A 20,438-nucleotide genomic window follows, 5' to 3' on the forward strand; every position below is an offset into this window, starting at 1 on the left:
CAGGTAAAGTGCAGTGTTGCTTTTCCGTGAAAACGTTGAACCAAAAGAATGACTCAGCTCTCCCGAAAGCATGTGGGAAAACCTGTTGTGGTCGGATATAAAACCAAGGTTGAACTTTTTGACCACTTCGAATGAGACACTCTTATCTGCACCTTGTGGGTTAGGGTTATGTTTTCAGTACTTTTAGTCTTGCCTCTTGTGGTAAACCTTCCTGCACACCTGCCTAGTTTCCCTGCACTTGGTTCATCCACTTTTGCCTCCTCACTCCACCATGTTAACCTGCCAATTTGATAGTATCGGGTCTAACTACTACAACTTCTACAAGCACACAATCAACAAATAGGCACCCCCCCCCAAAAAGAACACCATTGCACTGGTGTAATATCAAGACTAAATGCAAGAAATTGCCAGAAGGAAGATTTAGATACAGTATATGGCCTAATGTAATCAAAACAAAAAAAGAAAACTGTTAGTATTATGTAAGGGGCGACAGCATTAGGTGGGTGCAATGGAGCGATGGCCACCTGCACTGTCTGACACATCCACACAAAACACCCAAGGGACAAAATGACCTAAGGATGAGTCACAAAGAGAGAAAATGTGTGTGTATGCTAATCACTGCTTAGTTCTCACTTTCTCTATTTGACTGCAGGGTGGAAGGGACTTCCCGCTCGTTTATGAAACTTCCAATCCTTGGAAACGCTCCAGTTCAGTTAGGGCTGGACGCAGACACATACACACATTTACACTCGGAGGCGTGCACACAAAGGCCTCATTGTGTTTGACCCCCAGATGACGCGCAGGCAGGTCAAACTGGCGCGTCATTCTGAGGCAGCTGAAAAGGCCGGCCAGACGGGCGTAATGAATACGTCCGTTCGACGGCACCGGGAGAAAGGCGCACTTTATCCTTGCTCGCGTTGTCTTTTAGGGCCAATCTGCGACAGGTTTTGGGTTCATAAATCTATCTGTGCAGAGGCAGAGTTACACACACACCCACACACACACACACACACACGCACGCACTGTGATATGCCTTCGTTTGGCTCTTGGGCTATACGCTTAACATATTAAGAGTTCTCAAGCTTTTATCTATGAAGTATCGATGTTTCTAACGGTAGCTAAAATGTGTGTGCTGCTTCCAGAAAAGTTATAGTGGTCATACATGCAGAGACAAAGCCATTAAGCACGATTAGGCACAACAACACAGACTTCCAGTTCTAATGCAACAAATCAAATTGTAAAGTCCCCAAGAAAGAATAACCACCAGATCACCAGATCCCCTTATGTAACTATGTGATACATCAGTTGTTCTTATAAGCTCATGGGCAACAATATTCCAATTTGGGAGGTTTGATGTGACAAAGATATACATTTTAGTATGTTTTTTTTTTAATTATTATTGTGGTTGTAGTTTGCAGCTATGTGGAAGTGCACTGCATCAATTTGAGATGTTTTGCTCTTGTTGCAGTAACTTATGATAACCATTATCATATAAAACTACAGCGTATGATGCAGTTCCACACCCCTGCAAACTGCTTCCGAAATAATAAGCATACAAAGCGAAGCAATGTTATATTTGTAAAACCATCACTTTAGATTCAACTCTTGTAGTACATCTTATTAGGGAGATGTCTTTTTTTTTTAAAGTACAGACATAACCACTCATTTTGCTTTTATTTTATTTGTTTTATGTTTTTCCCCTCCATCAGGTGCATTTGTACACTGGACCCTAAATAAAATTAACTCAAGACCTGAGATAGTCTTGTTTGTAATATACGCTACTCACAAAAAGTTAGTGATTTTGGACTTTTGGGTGGATATTCAGGATGAACCGAAAATGCACTCTAGCCTTTATAGTCAAACTTAATTTGACCTTCTCTAAACCTTTGAAGGCAGATGTTCAATGTTTCTTCAACAGACTCTTCCAGTCTCTCGGTATTTCTGTTGCAACCTACTGATGACACGCTTGTGACACTCTCAGCTTAGTGGCCACTTCCCTGTAAACGTTTTCTTTTTTTTTTACTTTTCATGTACTGTTCCTTTTCTGTACCTTGCAAATACAGTACAACACATTTGCATTTGATCCCATGAACTGTTTGTTTTTTAACATTTACAGTAAGTCCACCTTTTGTTTCCTATTTGCAATTCATCCTAATTGAATCATTATTTACAGTAAATACATTTTCTTTTCCTATTTTAACCTGTTTTGAATCTCCTAACTGTGCACAATGTTACCGTTAATGATTATTTGCTAAAAACAATTAGGTTTATCAGTTTAAACATTAAATATCTTGTCTTTGTAGTGTATTCAATTAAATATAGGTTGAACATGATTTGCAAATCATTGTATTCTGTTTTTATTTATGTTTATCACAACGTCCCAACTTCATTGGAATTGGGGTTGTACTTAAAACCCAGAACTATAGACAACAACGCATCCACAACAGTTTTAATATCAGCATGCACCGCAAACACCACTGCGTGCTCTTTTTATGAAGCCACTGTCGAAGTATCGTTCTCCCGCTGCACTCTCTCATCATGACACCATCCCCGCAGGCGTCAACAGAGCCGAAACAAAGTGTCGGTGTATTTGGGCTAAACGCGCCGATCCCGCAGCTCGGAAGACAGCGTGGCGATAGGCCAGCGTGACGCCGCCACCCGAGCGGCAACGTCTACCGGCGACAGAGTGGAAACTACCTGACAGCTGCAGCTCACACGGAGAGACAAGATTACAGGTAGACCCGCTTTACCTGTTGAAACACACGTGGCCTATTAGAAGTGCGTGTTTGCTAGGCGTGTGTGTCGGGGCCCCGAGGAATACTGTACACACTGGGCTGACAAATATGGTGGCAGGTGCATGACGGTGAAAGCTCATTATTATTCGTATCGTTAGCCTAATAACGTTTGCCCAAGACATTTTTAACTAACTGTCACAATGGCTTGCTTGCTTTTCTTTGTGGCAATTCTCAGTCATCCAGGTCATGGTAATCCCTACAGGTTGAATCCAAGCAACTGGACTCTTCCTTTTCTTCTTTTCCCCAAATGTGCTCAAATGACTTCGGCAATTGTGATATTAGGCTAACGAGTATAAATCCTATGAGAGTAGAGTTGTACAATGGCTATTCACGGAGGTTATGGAAAGAGCCATGACGCAAATAGATCAAATTTGTGAGTAATTAAAAGGTTTATAATTGCCGATAGATGCCAGAAAATGGTTGAAAAGCACTAGTTTTGTCTAAATGAAGCGTCTCAACTCATTTAAACATAGTGGTGCCAAGATACCGCAAGATGGCCTGAAAAGAAAAAACAGCGAATGGATTGAGTTTTTCAGCAAATAACAGAGGATACGTTAGCAAATGCTGAACTGTGAATATTATGTGGCGGTTCACAGTGCAAGAATAAAGTCATGCCTTTATTGGAGGGGTGGGGGTGGGGTGGGGGGGCATATGAGAATAAAGTTCAGGTTCTACAAGAATAAAGGCAAAACAGTGCAGCACAGCAGAAGGTGTTTTGCACGTCTGCCTCACAGGCTTCCCCAAATTGTGCTTCCTTGTGAACGGGAGTAAAAATTGTTGTTTGTCTTCGCGTCTACAACTTCGTTCTCGTCACATGACCGCTTTCATTGTGTAACTTATTTTTATTTTTTTTATGTTTGTATACAAATATATAAATGTATATTCCAGGCTATGTTATAAAAGCCTGCACATCCGTTGCGTCAGTCAACTATCGCCGATCATGACATCATCTCTGTTTAATGACAGGCAGCTCTTGTACTACTGTACAGGCACACGCGCGTGCGCGGTGCGCGCACTGCATCGCCTCCCTTTGGCTCTAGCCTGACATCTAGCGACACCGACTGTAACGTGATCCTCCGTGACATGAACGCGTGAACATAATGGAGCCGCAGGGCTGAGCTGGGGGAACAATCAGTGCATTGCTCGGTGTTTTTAGCACATATTTTCGTACCGTTTAGATTTACCAAAACACACTTTTACATGTCTTCGGATTTCTTAATTACTGATTAAAGCCATGCCAAGTGCTTGCTGTGATGTAATGCCATGTGAGGGCAGTGGTGCGTAATAACAGGCTGGGGGGGGGGGGCTTGATTTACCCCCTCATCCCACACATATCATTTCATTACCTCACTATTGCACTTAGTTTGAGTTGAGCAGCAGCAACTAAAAAAACAAAAAAGACCCACTGAGCTCCAATAAATACGCTAAATTTGTCTCCCTTCTCGAGTCTGACAGGAATGAGGTCAGACACACCGCTCCTCATTGCACATTATTATTATTATTGTTATTATTGTTGCCCGTCTTTTTTTTCTTCCCTCCCCCAGCCAATGAGCGGGCGAGGGGCGTGGCCCGAGAGAATAAGCGGGGATGGGGACCGACGCCGATTGGCTGCCGTGCCTCGCCGAGAAGCTATAAAAGCGCGCGGCTGCGGTTGTTGTGTTTACAGTAAGGTTGACAGAACGCCCGGGGAGACTATGAGAAAGCGCAGCTGCTCCATTCACCCACATGGTTCCTCAACCGCACACACAAGCCACTCCAGGGACTTGCACTGGTGCCGTCCACAGCGACCTGTTCCGGGTCCAGCGGGCCGAGTTTTCAGCCGCACGGGCAGTTGAAAAGTTGACTCTTGGATCCTTGTATTTATTGATTTTCTTTCTTTTTTTGGGGGGGGGGAGTGAATTGAGCCCGAAAGGTTACGAGCCGAGAGAGAACAGAGACTTGGGAACTTTTGTTGTTGTTGTTGTTGCGAGGCACAAGTTTTATCAGGCTGTGCGGTAAGAACCAGTGAGGAGCATTGTTGATTATTGTCGGTTTTAGTTTTCGCTTTTTGTTTTTTTTTACGCACTTTTTACACGCAGTTGAGCGGAAGGATGGTGCAGCATCAGCAGCACATGAGCGCTCACGCTCCTTCCCCAGCCGGGGACTCCACAGACACCGGAGAGATGGACTTGGAGATGGATGCGCCTCCCACCCCGGCGGAGCGGAGCGACCTGGCCTGGTGCAAAACCCCGACGGGCCACATCAAGAGACCCATGAACGCCTTCATGGTGTGGTCCCAAATCGAAAGGAGAAAGATCATGGAGCAGTCTCCGGACATGCACAACGCGGAGATCTCCAAGCGGCTGGGCAAGCGGTGGAAGCTGCTCAAAGACGCCGACAAGATTCCCTTCATCCGGGAGGCGGAGCGGCTGCGGCTCAAACACATGGCCGACTACCCAGACTACAAGTACCGGCCCAGAAAGAAGGTCAAGTCCGGCAGCGGGGCGAGTAAGCAGCAGGCGGATCGCGCGGAGAAGAGCTCGGAGCGCGGCAGCAAAGCCAAAAGAAGCCCCGCGGCCAAAGCGGCCAGCAGGACGCACAAGCAGGCCGGCGGCGACCACCAGAGCGTCTTCAAACCCAGGTCAGTGTCTGGGGCCAGGCAGATCCCCGACGAGCGCACCGCAGAGGCCAAGCGCGGCTTCCCCTCGGCGGGGGCGTGGAGCTCGGAGAGCGGACCTCCCTCCGTGGGGGTCCCGGCCAGTCCCACTCTGAGCAGCTCGGCCGAGTCTGCCGACCCGCTGAGCCTGTACGAGGAGCACAGCCCCGGGGGCGGCGGGTCGTCCCCTACCGCGCGCCTCAGGTACTCCCGCGCGGCCTCGCCCACGCCGTCAGCATCCCACTCCTCCTCAGTCTCCTCCTCATCCTCGGACGAGGAGTTTGAAGACGAGCGCCTCGACTTGAACCCGAGCCCCGGCTACGAGGGCATGTCCCTGGGCGGCATGGGCTTCTCTGACGCCGAGCTGGACCGGGACTTGGACTGGAGCTTCGGGGAGTGCGGCGCCGGCTCCCACTTCGACTTCCCGGACTATTGCACGCGGGAGGTGAGCGAGATGATCTCAGGAGACTGGCTGGAGTCCACCATCTCCAACCTGGTGTTCACCTACTGAAACTACAGCCGAGGCGCAGTGGCTGAAGTACCGAGACGAAGCCTCCCGAGTTTTGAACTGCTCAAACCCCCACACCACTCCGCCAACAACGCCCCCCCCCTCCCCCTCTACCCCCCCGAGCCATTTTCACGGAATAGAGTGGAAAGAGGAGACAGTGCGTGTGCGCGCGCCACTCACAGACTTGGTGCGTCTGGCGGGAGCGCGCGGGTCGGGGGTGGGGGGGGGGGCGGATGAAAAATGCTTAGTTTGCATTTGGACACGGAGCAGGAGTGAATGTAAGCAGAAAGAAGTGAAAAGTGACTTCTAAACTAATCCTCAAGAGGATGAGAAGTGACAAGAAACTGAACATTTGTGTTACTTTGGATGGGGGAAAAGAGACACTTCAGGTGTTTTTATTTTTTGTTTTGCCCCCCGCCCAAAAAAAAAAAAAAGTAGTTCCAGTATCAACACGCATGCTCTCCTAAATGAGGAGAATTTAGCTGTTGTTAAATGTTCATTGCTGCGTAATGACGCAACGTGCGAGACCTTCGATTGGACACAATTCACGATCACCAGCTTCTCTTTCAACGGCAGGACTTTAAAAAAAAAAAAAAAAAAAAAAAAAACTGAATCCAGACTTCGGAAAACCTTTCTCAGCTTTCTTAAAACACTCAGTGCACAATTCAGGACCAACGCCCCCTTCCCTTCCTTTCCCCATCCCAGTCTGCATCCTTTCTGCCTAGTGCTTCAACTTTCTAGTTCCTCGGTGTCAAGAATGACTTTTTTCTATTGATGTATTTATACCGGCCAAAATTTTTTTACACATAGAAGTATTGTTCTCGTACAGGTCTTGTTTTTGTGTGTGCGTGCGTGCGCGTGTGTGTACATACACCTGTCTGTATCCAGCGCGGAAGGGCTAGAAGTGTCTCTTATTTAAAGTGTCTGACCGCTCTCACTTTTCGAGTGCGTCATGATTTTTTTACTTGTATTTTTGTACAAAATCTATAGAAAGTGGAGGGGGAGTGGCGGTTTGAGGAGGGGGGCGGGGGACGGGGGTGGCGAGCGGGTAGCCCCCGACATTGTCGTTTGGATCTTGATTTAGTGTTAAGACGTGCAGAGAAAGGGGGGTGGGCGGGCTCGGTTGGCACAATCTGACCTCACACCGTGTTTACAGTATTTACCCACATGCTTCTTAATGGCACAGTGACTCCAGTTTCACCAGCCAAGTAAACAAAGCGCCACGGACAGGCTCCCGTGCAGCCCGAGTGGTGACTCGTCTTACTCCAGTACACATCGCAGACTTCTAAGGACTGAAAGATCCCAGAGTGTCACTGTTTAGATAGAGCTAATACCTCCGTGTGCTTTTCTTCTTGTTCTTCTTCTTGCTCTTCTGCTCTTACTTTTGAAGATAAGTTTTATTTGAACCACTGGATGGACTTTCACGCTCATTCCACTTTGCCTAGACTTTGGAGGAAAAGAAGGTGTATGAAGTGCTTCATCTGTTCTCGCGCAAACCGCATCCAAAATAGTATTTAACCTTTCTGTACCTGTTGGCTAAGTATAGCAAAAGGCTAATTGTTTTTCCTATATTATGGCATGGCAAATAGCATTTGTATTTCAGATTCAGGTATATGTAGCTATAGCTGTTGTGTTTAAGATTTTTAAAAGAATAATAACATGAAGATATTTATGTAAACTGACTGTACTATAAGCAAAGATTGTGTGTTTTATGTATGATGATCAACAACAGGCACTAGGACAGCCATCTTTGGACACGTTGAAGATGATTTTGGTCCGGGAGTTTCTCTTTTTTCCAAGACATTTTTCTTTTTTTTTTTTTTCAAGTTTTGTTTTGGTTTTTTTGGTTTTTCATTTGTGCAATATGCTGTCTATGACCATGTTTTGTCCAATCATGCCAATATTGTTTTGTTGTTTATTATAAGAAAAAAAAAAAGCCAATTTTTTGGGTCAATCACTGCCTCTCAGACCTCTGTACAGATTGTTGTTTTTAATTTGTATTTCTTTTCCTCCGTGAAGGAAATAAAATCAGCTGGAACTGAAAAGTACAACATGCCTTTTCTTGTGTTCTTTGCATCACATTCCACGACTGCCACTTATTTCAAACCCTACCCGAGCCTGGTGACCACGCACGCGTGTTTACTGCGCTCGTCCGTATCAGACCGCGAATCAATAGGCAGCCGGCGAATCGATGGGAGTGGTCGCATTCACCCTCTCTCGTCTCGTACTACATGTGCAGAAAACGTGGCTGCCATGGTAACACTGTATCCAAGAGAGAGCTGGCTGCAATCCTCTCGGGACCAGCGTGCCACTGTGTATGTGTATGTGTGTAATAAGGGAAGCAGACTGATCCATTGGTGGGGGTTGGGGGCAGACATTTCTGCAAGGCATGACTCGAATAAAGGAGGAGAATGAGGTGTGTGTGTGGGTGTGTGTGTGTGTGTACTGAGGGAGTGGGGAGGCAGAGGGTGTTTGTCTGTCCTTGTGCTCGTGCTGGAGTCTGCACCCAAATCCAATTAATTCCTTTTGGATGCATTCATTTGTCTGGTACATATGATGAGAAAAAGAGAGAAAGAGACCCCTAAGGTGCAGTATTTAGTCTGTATCAATTTACGCCCTGTTCCACAAGAGACAATGGTAATTATTTCCATGTCGTTGTGCGTGGATGTGTGTGTGTGTGTGTGTGTCATGGGGCGGGATAATGAGATATATAAGGCACGGTCAAGTTGGTCAACATACCGAAGACATCAGACATCATCCCCCAGATGTCTTCAATAAGTTTGACATCAGACGGGAAGTAGTGCGTGAGGTGCGTTTGACGTGGACCCTGAACTGATGTCGGCTAGGTCGAGTGCCCTCTTCACCATCCACATGCATGAGTGTCAAAGGAACTGCCTTCAGGAGAAGATGCTAGATGCTGCGCTTGACCTTCAGTGGGTCTCTTTGGTTTTTCTGTGTATCCTGTGTCAGGCAACAGGCCAGTTTTACAGCAGTTAGAAACAAACTAAATTCAGTGAACCCAAGCCATATCGTGTTTTTGTTTGTTTGTTTGTTTGTTTTTTTCAGACGATCATTTTTTTCTGGATTTTTTGGGAGTTTCACGGCTTTAGTGTAGTGCCCTATGATGCCACAACATGCCGGGAAACACTGCGGTCGACTGGAAGAGACGCAGCACAATTAACAGGGAGAATAAGACACACCTTCAGTTTCCTCGAAAACATTACCACATCTTGCGGTTGTATCAGTTGTTGTTGCTAAAGAGCAACATTGTAACATCTATGCTAATTTCCAAGAGCCCCTGTATTGACTTTCGCATTGTACGTTAGCATTAAGCTATTGGTCTTCCGTTAGACAAAATGGTATGATTTTGGTTGAATAGTCTGGTGTTTAAATATACTGTTCAATGTTTCTTTCTTTTTAGTTGTATGTGTCTGTTTTACAGTAAACTTCAAATGGGATTTATAAATGAACATCTTGAAACAAGCAAGCGTTGCTTCTTATTTGGATAGCTGTGGGGGCGAGTCTTCTTTTGTATTCCTCGAAGTGATGTTACACGATAGTCTCCCATTTCTTAACAGTTTGAGAGTGAACAGGTACTAAGAAATAATTTAAAAGGGTTTATAAAGTTTAAATGGGTTTATTGCATGTGGAAGGGGTAAAACTATTCAATAGTTCTTTTGTAGGTCTTTGCGTTGCAGATTTTCTTTTAGGGGGGTCTGGAATGAATCCTTCACGATAAACGGAGGTTCAGGGCTGGGTCAATTGGTGACGATGCAATCATAGTTTTACAGCAATTAGAAACTAGATACAATGCATGGAATCATCACCGGTCACTTTATTAGGTACACCTACCCCATCTGATGACATCGAAAATAATGCCCTCAGAGAAGCCAACAAAATGTTTACGTTGTAGTCGGCAGTCGTTTAGAGCTGCTCGACACGACACCGTGAGCTGTTTCTAATATGTTTCCCCTCTCATGAAGCTGAATTAGCTAGCCAAAATATCAGAATCACGTCTGAGTCTGATGCATTAAGTTTTGGATTAGATTGTGAAGGTATACCTCGTATTGTGTTTGTGCCTTTTACCAGCACAAGAACGAAAATTGTGTTTTACGTTTACAGGAAGCGGTCCGGTGGCAAAAAAAAAATGTATGACTTTCTCGTAACTACCACAATTGAATTTCAAGCGTACTTCATATTGTGGCCGCTGAGCATATGTGACTTCCCCCCCCCCCCCCCCCCCCCAATAATGAGAACAACTAGTGTGTTCATATGCAGTATACGGTGACGAGCAATCAAAGTTTTGTTGAAAAGACCACAGTTGGATTTCTTACAGGAAGGCAATATTTTATTTCTAAAGAACCACTAGTGTTTATTTGGTCGACTAAAAGGACTTAGATGTGCTTGATGGCATCGCCGTTGCATGTACTTCTATTATAGCTTTTGTCTGCTTTGGAAGCAGTGGTCAAATGTGACTAATTGCACTTAGTCATTCTTCTGAGAACATTTTATGCAGATTGGACTTCTTGGTGCCGAGAACATTTTACCTGTTTCTTTTCATTACAACTGGCTGTTTCTGGATCACCTTTCTGTCAATTGTACAAATTATTGTTTCTGCTATAAAACAAAACAAAAATGTAAACTTTATATAAAGAGGGATCATATTTTAATCTTTAATTTCTTTTCAAAACATCAGTGGAAAGTAAGCGGAAAGCTTGCAAGCAGACGCTGGCCTCGACACTGATAAAATCTTACAATGTAATACAGCTTCTTTGCAATGTAAGTGCAATGCTTCTTGCTCTAACTATATAACCTGCGCATGGGCTCATATATGAGATGAGATAAGCATAAACCATCCCTTAGCCCCCATGGAGATATTATAGAACAGAAATATTGACAAGCAGGGGCAAAAAGATATCATAGTCAACATAAACACACTTTAAAACACCACAAAGGCAGTCAGAGTCGCTGCAGGAGCTCCACTATAGGAGCTTTATAGCCATTTTTCTGTCACAAAGCACAATCATAGAAAGAAATACGCAAGCTGTTGTGATGGCGTGCACCCCAACTTTGTGAGGCCGCGGGCTCGATTTACACAAAATGTCATTGTAGTAAATGGAAGAGGAGAGATAAGAGCAGAAGTTAAAATACAATATTGATGTATAAATAAGACGATGTACAAAGAAGCCCCAGTGCCTCTCTCGACGCGTGTGTGTGTGTGTGTGTGTGTATGTATATATATATATATATATATATATATATATATATATATAATTTCTAAACTACTTTTGGTTTTGAGGGTCGTAAAAACTGAATCATAAACAGATCATATTTTCAGATGCAAAAAAAAAAAAAAAATGTGATGTTGACTCTGCTGCAGTGACGCTAAGAATTCTGGGATACGGTATAATCGGCGTTGTTGCCGGCTGCTCAAACAGCTGCACACAAAGCACTGATTAGACTTTGTTTACTTTCCATGTCTGATGGGATAGGCTGGGCCGGGCCTCGGCCAGGACAGAAGCACATTACAGTACAATCCAATAGTGGACGGTTAGTGTGAGGTTAAATGGCGTCTGGGAGTGGACGGGCATCATGTTTGCCCCCTCAGGCGCTTGGATAGGATAAACGTGGTAGTGCCCCCGTTAAACCTCTGTCAGTAGATAAACTGTGGACTGACACTTAATGACTCGAAAACATGGATGTAAAAATACACTATAAAATATAAAATACTTTGGAGTGCGTGGAGGATTCATCCAGAAGCCAAACCTTTAAAAAAAAAAACAATAGAACATTTTAACCAATACGGTGTACGGCTTGAGTCTTTCATGATGCAGAGAGCCCTCTTTCTACCCCTGCTGGTGAAAATAGCACAATATGTTGTGGTAATTATGAACTGCAAACCAGTTCCAAAATGGAGATCAGACATTGTGGTCAATACTGTGATATTGTAACCATGATTGTACTTCATTCAGCTTCAGTTTATTTGGGTGAGTCTCATGCAAACATGAATGTGGAGTCATGCACCGCTGCAAATAGCCTCAGAGCTTCACAACGAGCACAGACGGAGGCTATTAGGCGCATGAAAAAATCGGACAAGTCCACCTACACTCAGACTTTGGAGTCGTTTAGACATTGTGGCACTCTGTGTACTGCACACGACGAACTCATTGTTGAGCGTTGTGCTCCAACCGTTCGCTCGTGAGTCATAGTGGTAGGTGTTGTGTGCCGCCTGAAAGGCTCCAAACAAGTTCTGAGAACACAGAGGCTTGGATCCAAATTTCTAAAAGGCTGTCATGGCACTGTGTTGAAGCAGGTTTGTGCAGAGCCGTGAAACTGCTGTTGTGTAAGCGTAAGAAAGAACCTAAAAATAGAGTGCATCTAGCAATCGCAACGCACAGCTAACACAGATAATTCTTCCAAGTTCGGATGTGTTTTTCAAAGCGATGAAAGAGAGAGCTGAGTGGGTCAGGCAGTTGCAGACGGCGACCTACATGCAGTCTGCAGTGCTAAAATTAAAACGTGTCAGCGTTGCTGTGACACAACCTAAATTACATCATCTCCGCGGACAGTTGTCATCATTTGAACACTCAGCTTCCATAGTGGCACAAAAGAGGAAGCAGGGATTCGTAAATACAAGTATGTATATGCAGGCAAAAACAAGCAGGTGAAAATGTCACAATTGTTTTGGTCGCAGTGTCACACAAACAAAACATTTGCGTGTTGCTTTTAAATCATCACCATCACCTTTGACACTTCCTGCAGCGCTGCAAGTTCTCACTGCTTTTTTGGGCCAACATCTGTTGAATAAATTGACGTGGCATTTTTTAACACTCATGGTTCCCAGATGAGTAACCCAGTAAGTTTAGTGACAGCCTGATATTTCCCTTTAGCTGCACTTTGACGACTGTGGTTTTGACTCAAATGTGTCCGATTTCAGTGTATCCTGTATTTTATGAAGCACAAACCAAATGGCATTTTCATCAGCCCGAGCATATATACAGTATTAGCCACGCATTTTGATGGGCCATACTCGATTGAATCCGCCTCTTAATACCACCTTAATATTGCATCTCAACTATAGAAACCCATCCATCCATCCATTTTCTGAGTCGCTTCTCCTCACAAGGGTCGCGGGCGTGCTGGAGCCTATCACAGCTATCTTCGGGCATGAGGCGGTGTACATCCTGAACTGGTTGCCAACCAATCGCAGGGCACACATAAACAAACAACCATTCGCACTCACATTCACAACTACTGGCAATTTAGAGTCTTCAATTAACCTACCATGCATGTTTTTGGGATGTGGGAGGAAACCGGAGTGCCCGGAGAAAACCCACGCAGGCACGGGGAGAATATGCAAACTCCGCACAGGCGGGGGCTAGGATTTGAACCCTGATCCTCAGAACTGTGAGGCAGACGCTCTAACCAGTTGCCCAGCGTGCCGCTACTATAGAAACCATCAATGCAAAACAAAAAGGCAAGAAACAGCACACAACTCTGCCACATAGGGTATCATCTGGAGCAGATCTGAATCAATAATTGTCTAATATCATGACAAAGCTTATGAGCGTTTTGAGGTCCAACGGTATAAATGAAATTACTGACTGACCATCTGACTGCCTTACTTACTTAAAATCAGAATTCTTGATAGGGTGGATCTCATTAGATTAATGTTCTGTCCAGTGAGTAAACTGTGTCCAGTACATTTATTAGCGTTCAAAATGTTGACGATTACTGTTGAGCCCCATGCGATCATGTTCATAAAGTGCAACAAAAGCCAACAAAGGACTATGTAATGAAGTAGATTGTTTTTGCACATTCCCTTTTTTGTTGTCTTTGTCAAATCACGTTGACGTACGAGAGTAACTCAGAGGTGACAAACTCAAATCGAGAAGGTGTGACAGCAGAATGGTAATAAGGAGAGGGCGTAAAAGAGCTCAAGTAGTAAATTTGTAAGTTTGCAGCTCGGTGGATGCAAAGAGGTGACAGAAGGCTGTCAATAGGTGCACAAACACCTGAAAAAAAACACCTTTTACTCTCAGTTGATCAGTGCTGTCTCCACACGTGAAACATTTTCATAAAGCCCAAGCATAGGAGGTCCGGTGGCCACCTCCCTCCCTCTTCCTGTCCTTCGCTCCCACCTGCTGAGCAACACACGGTGAGAGGGCAACCTGACATGTTCATTACCACACATGTGAGTTGGGCTTCCGAGCTCTTAGAGCTTTACCAGCAGATTCCACGCCTGGTGAGCTTTAAGAGATGTTTTCATGATTTTTCTTTTTCTTTTTTTTCCCTCTTTTTTTTTTTTTTTTTTTTTTCCTTTGGTGGGGTGGGGGGATGATGCAACTGTCAAAACCCAAAAGTTTACTGGGAGTTCTTCATCTGGAGGGATGATGTGCAAATACCTTTCGCTGTGCATGTCACAGTCAAACCAAGCCTCGATCTGCCAAAGCGCAAACATTTGGGAAATCAATATCTAGGATCCTAAGAGTTAGGAGAAGGAAAAGGTTAATCCTGGATCTGAGATGCTCGCAAGATCGTCTTTCAGCAAAACAAAATTACATCCTGATATATTGGGATTTGACAGCAATATCTCAATCAGGATCAGATCCAGATTTAACTTGAGCCAGCATTTACATAAATATATTACATTGAATTCAGATAACATTTCACTGGGATTTAAGTTTTTAAAACCTATGATGCAATAATTTCGGTTTTATTTTTATTTTTTTTTTAAGTGAAATTTTGGTTTCAAACTTGGTTTGAAATTGTGGAAGGACAATTGTGTTGCAATGATTTTTGGGAACTGTTGTATTTTTAAAATGCCTTAAGTGGTGATTTTCATCAAAATATGATATGAATGTCCTTGTGAAATAGTGTATTAGTTTAATTTCAGCAAAACTGACACACATAAACAAAACATCTTTATCTCAGATCTCCATTCAATTTCGTTTGTCAGCACAGCTTCGGGCTTGCATTTACCTCATAAACTTTCAGAGGAAGGATTTTTTTTCATCACTGTGTTGATTCTCACCAAAATGAAATGGGAACATTGTTATATACTGTATATCCTTGTAAAATTACATAAACATCATTAGCATAATTGCATAGTACTCATCTTCGCACGTTTTGGGCAAATAATGAAAAACACAATAAATTCAACAAACAAGAGTCCAGTTGCAGAAGGTTGAATACCTTTGCGGATTATCATGACCAGGATGACAGACATAAAAGAAAGACCCAATTATTTTTTTAAGTTAAAAATTATTTGGGCAACTTTGCTATTAGGCTAAGGATATTATGATTAAAAATATTGTTGCTGTCCATTAATGTTTTTTTAAGGCAAATTTTACAGAAACATCATTTTCTTGTTGCTTTTTGAACTCCAAATAAAAGAACTGACAACTTTTGGAGATGCATGAGGTTTCATTGGACGTACGGCTGCCGCACAGTTGAAGTCGCGGATTCGAATCTCTCCTCAGGTCCTCTGTACTCCGGCTTCCTCCCACATACCAAAAACATGCATCCATCGATCCATTTTCCGAGCCGCTTATCCTCACAAGGGTCGCGGGAGTGCTGGAGCCTATCCCAGCAATCATCGGGCAGGAGGCGGGGTACACCCTGAACTGGTTGCCAGCCAATAGCAGGGCACATTGAAACAAACAATCATTCGCACTCACATTCACACCTACGGGCAATTTAGAGTCTTCAATTAACCTACCATGCATGTTTTTGGGATGTGGGAGGAAACCGGAGTGCCCGGAGAAAACCCACGCAGGCACGGGGAGAACGTGCAAACTCCACACAGGCGGGGCCGGGGATTGAACCAAGGTCCTCAGAACTGTGAGGCAGACGATCTAACCAGTCGACCTCCGTGCCCAAAAACATGCATGTTAGGTTAATAATAAGAATGAGCGTGAGAAAAAAATTGATAGATGGCTTTCATTGGACAGTGAAAAAAAAGAACATAGGAAGTTGTACACATGGAAACAAGTAGATTAATTAACAATAATAAACCCACGCCAATGAGAACACAACCTCCACGGCGGTGAAAAACATGCATGATGTCATTAGATATACAGTATTGCATGTGTTTTGCTAGTGTCTTGTGATACTTTAATATAATCACTTCATTTCTGATTTGTCAAACAGACGTATACTTGATATGAATCCACGTTTGCACAAGAACTATGCAACTTTGCAGGAGGGCAATTCTCATGCTGAGACACGAGAGGAGCGCATGACGCATCAAAGTGGACGGCACGGCATGAGAGGCGGACTTGAACATGAGCAAGATGAAGAAGTACACTTGATTTTCTAATTACGAACATAAAATTGCTTAAAGTTTTGGGAAAACTATGCTTGGCCATCAGCCCAGTAAATTGTTACAGCTTATATGAATTATTTCTCAACGACCTTGTGAAGGATTCAGCGCAGGCCAGCGGGTCCACTCGTTCAAGTCAGTTTGTGAAGTTTTTAATTTGTATTTGAGCCCAGGGGCGAAAAGCGGTAGAAGTCAGGTCATTTTAGTTAAAACGGTTGCGGGGTCAGGGGCGGGGATGTGTTTGGATTTGTAAAGCATATGTAAATGCTGCGTTTTGGCAACTTTCAAGTCAAAGAGGTTGTTTTGATTCTTTTTTTGGCTGCTGCTGCCTCAAGTTCAAATGTGGACTTTTGAAGCCTGCTTCTGTAAGAAGAGCCCGTGGCTATGACCGAACGTTATAAGATGAAACCACTCATGGTGACTCACATGCAGTTGCTCTTATTTTTTTCATCCTTTTGTTTTCCCAAACTGGCTTATTAAGCCTGCTGTCATGTACACCTCACTGACCTCTGCACGTGAACTCCGCTCATGACCGACTTTGTGAGCCTCCCAGACTGCCCAAAGCGGCGTGGAAGACTTCTAATTGGACATATTTGGTGAATGAACATGAAAAGGTTTTGCCAACTTTTGCCAACATTTCAGTAGCAGCCTCCATGTTCCTACTTTTGATTTGTCCCATAATGCATACGCCCATCTTCTATGCTGTTTGTCATCATTGCGGGTGAGTCGCAGCCTAACCCCGCTGACATCTGGGTCAAGAGACAGGGTCGCCAGTCAGTCGCAGGGCACACATTGACAAACAACCATTCACACTCACATCATTCACACCTATGTACAATTTAGAGTCTTCAAGGAACCTAACATGTAATTTGCTTTTTGGAATGTGGGAACCCATTTGGAGAGCGTGCAAACTTCAGATGGGAATTTGAATCTGGAACCTCTTGAGTGTCAGGCAGAGGTGGTAACCACCACATCACCGCGCCGCCCCATGTCAAATACAGTGAAGCCCTGTTTATTACAGGGGATACGTTCCAGACTCACACAATAGGCGAAAAAAGGATTTGTTTTTGCTCTCCTTCCCTTTGGGGCCCATCCTGTCTTTCCTGAGCTAGATTTTTTTTTTCAAAAGCAACAATATGCTGTGTTCATAGATTAGGTAAAGTCTTTTTTTCTGAGTGAGAAAAGCTGCTCCTTGACACTCTTTTTGTGGGCCCTATATATGTGTTGTTGTGTGCATGTGTGTAGGTGCATTTGCACATCTGAAAGAACTGTGAGCTATGTTGTTGTGACATGTCTTCCGTTCTGTGAAAAGAAAAGAAAAAACAAAAACAAAGATAGTTGATGTCGTATGCAGACAGCGTAACTAATGAGTCACACACACATGCAGACACACAACACACACCAAGCGTGGATACATGGGGGGGCCAGTGAGTAGGATATGATGTCACCTCCATAACCATAATTACCCGTCATAAATCATGTGGTGTGACACACTGTCACTGAGTGAATGTGTGTCCTATGTGCCAACCAGGGATGGCTGCACTTTACTGCTGAGTGCCAGCACACTCGCCCTAACCAGGAGTGTATGTGTGTGTGTGTGTGTGTCTGTGTGTCTGTCCGTGTGTTGACGTTCATCTTCACCCATCACAGCCTCCTGGATGATGCAGGGGTGTTTGTTTATGCTTGCTTTGCGATCCGTTTAGCAGCAGCAACTGTTAGCGAGGCTCCGACAATGCTTACGCACGACGGCCTTTATCTTTTCCGGGTTGTTGAAATTAAAACCAATTGTGAGTCAGTGGCAAGATCAACAATAGGGGGCAGGATTAACAGAAATTGGAAGTTTCCCCCTCAATGTTTTTTTTTTTTTTTTTTTAAGTTTCCGACACTCACTCACTTTATGTCATTGAGCTTATGGTAATGTATTCATATGAAAAGGCATTAACAATCAATTATTGACATTAAGAATGTTGTCCTACATGAACATTTATAAAGTCGAGTATTAGTGGATTTTTGGGGGGCGAACCTATCCTCCGTTATTCACTGAAAAACTCACTTATTTCCTGTTTTTGGGCAATACAATTATTATTTTGGTGGGGTATTGGTGGCAAGTTAGAATGTTGAAGTGACTTGAGGAGTTTCATTTAGACAGAAGTAATGCTTTGTTGTTATTTTGTGGCCTCTATAGGCCATTACAGTACAATACAGGCCTTTTGGGGGCAAGTTTTTGCTATTCATGGCGGCGTTTATGTCCCTATCCCCTTTCTTGAGTCGTCACTGTTTCACTCCTAGAAATCAACCAGCTGAGGGTGCTGATAATTTGTAACCTGCCTAGACGGGCTGCAGTAAAAATAAAAAGCATTCATTTAGATAGAACAAACTTTGGTACCAAGTTGGTGTTTTAATCAGTTGAAAAAAATAATTATAATCATAGTGGATTTTTATAGCACTTTTGTAGATACTCAACGAAACTTTTATGAAAGGTTAATCTTGGTGTGCTTAAGAAGCTCCTTAATTGGTAATTGTAATTGTTGTATAACGTTTCTGTGTGGGGAACCCAAGGTCAACTTTATTTGGAACGTGTTCAAAATCCTGTGTGTTTGTAACAGTAGCCTACTTGATCTTTCGACACAGGTCAAATGTGTTATCTTCATTTTGTCTTCATAAAGTGTTTTTCGAAAGACAGTCGACAGTTGTTTTGGAGCGGCCCTGATATTTAGAACCTTAAGTGGGTTACACGCACACTGATAGTTGGACTGAATTTGAGCATTTATTTTTTCCAGATTCTCCATTGTCCGTAAAGATTATTGATTATCCTGTGGTGTGGGGTCTGTTAAGAGTGATTTTTCCTCCCTCCTCGGCACAGTCAAGGCCGACAATCATGAGTGTTTAACCTGTTCAATATTTATTGAAAATTGCAAATCCTTATGTGAGGTTGGACGAACCAGGAACCCCGTGATTGTGACATGAAACTGAAAGATCACCAATAAGGAAGCGACGTGAAGCTCGCACTATTGCTGTACACAAATAAAGGAGCAACAGGTTATGTTGAGGGTTTGTGTAACATCTCTCCCAAGTCATTCACCACAGTAAAAATGTGCAATCGTAACATACTGTAGTTACTAGATAAGTCAAGTTAGCCTAGCATTTTTCTATTTCTTCCTGTAAAACCACTCTTTCTTCTTCTTTGTATTTTGCGGCAGCCTGGATGCCCTGAGGCAGCATGCTGCCTCTCACAGTTCAGTCTTGGCACTGCGGCAGACTTCTTGCTTGGGGGTTTTGAAGACGATGTGTGATGTGCTGCTTTGGCCACCTCAAGTACACCAGACACTATAAGAGCAGTGATCGCACAGTTGCTGATTTCAATTTTTTTTTTCCTCGTCATGTGTTGGATCACTCACATTCTAAAAATGGGTTAAAATCTTTTTGTGTTTACCCCGCTGAATTGTTTGGTTAGACAACTTTTATAGTGCATATACACATACAGTATGATAAAATATTGTAGGATGTCCACTGGGATACATTTCTGGTGTCAACATTTGCGCATGAGGGCTCACATATTGTGGTAAATCCCCCTGCCACTGCCAGGTGAACACCTTCAGAGATGGTTAACTCTCCCTCGGCGACTGTCATGCTACACTTCCTCTTCGGGAGCAAAGTCGACGCATTTTCAAACTATATTACATTTTTATAATAGTAATGCTCTTGTCTTCCAACAATTCTGAAACTAGCTTCCTTAGGTAGAGGATCATGAAGATGTTAATTTTCTGAGAGGCTGCTAAACTCAACCAAGAGAGTGAAACCGTACGATTATTACTTGCTATGAGCCCTCTGGCTACTTGTTTAATCACGGTGTCTCATTTTCTCTTTCATTTGCATGTTGTTAAATGGCTTGTATGTGTGAATGTGGAGTTGTTTAAAAGAAGCAATGACTGCAGTAGTGTATCACCACAGAAGCGCTCATACATATTCATGCAAAATGGTCAAAATGTCATTGGAGGATTCACACCATTTACACTAAGACCCCAAAATTAATCTGCAAATACTGTAAATTAAAAGTAAAAAGGAAATTAAGGAAATTTCAGTTGCGCTTTAATGAAAGCCAGTGCATCCATAACACCATACATTCAACTCTCGTTTCTAATATGTTGGTTCTCATGCTTTCTTATTTAGCCTCAT

General features: G+C 43.5%; 1 protein-coding gene across 1 annotated transcript; it reads left to right on the forward strand.

Annotated features, from left to right (window-relative positions):
• Positions 1 to 4,471: 4,471 nt before the first annotated feature.
• sox4a (SRY-box transcription factor 4a) lies at positions 4,472 to 7,971 on the forward strand. Its single transcript, XM_061665042.1, has one exon. It carries the CDS (start codon positions 4,886 to 4,888, stop codon positions 5,939 to 5,941), a length of 1,056 nt encoding a protein of 351 aa, XP_061521026.1. The 5' UTR covers positions 4,472 to 4,885; the 3' UTR covers positions 5,942 to 7,971.
• Positions 7,972 to 20,438: the final 12,467 nt, after the last annotated feature.

This window comes from Phycodurus eques, chromosome 20, assembly GCF_024500275.1.
Source record: "Phycodurus eques isolate BA_2022a chromosome 20, UOR_Pequ_1.1, whole genome shotgun sequence".
NCBI lineage: Eukaryota > Metazoa > Chordata > Actinopteri > Syngnathiformes > Syngnathidae > Phycodurus > Phycodurus eques.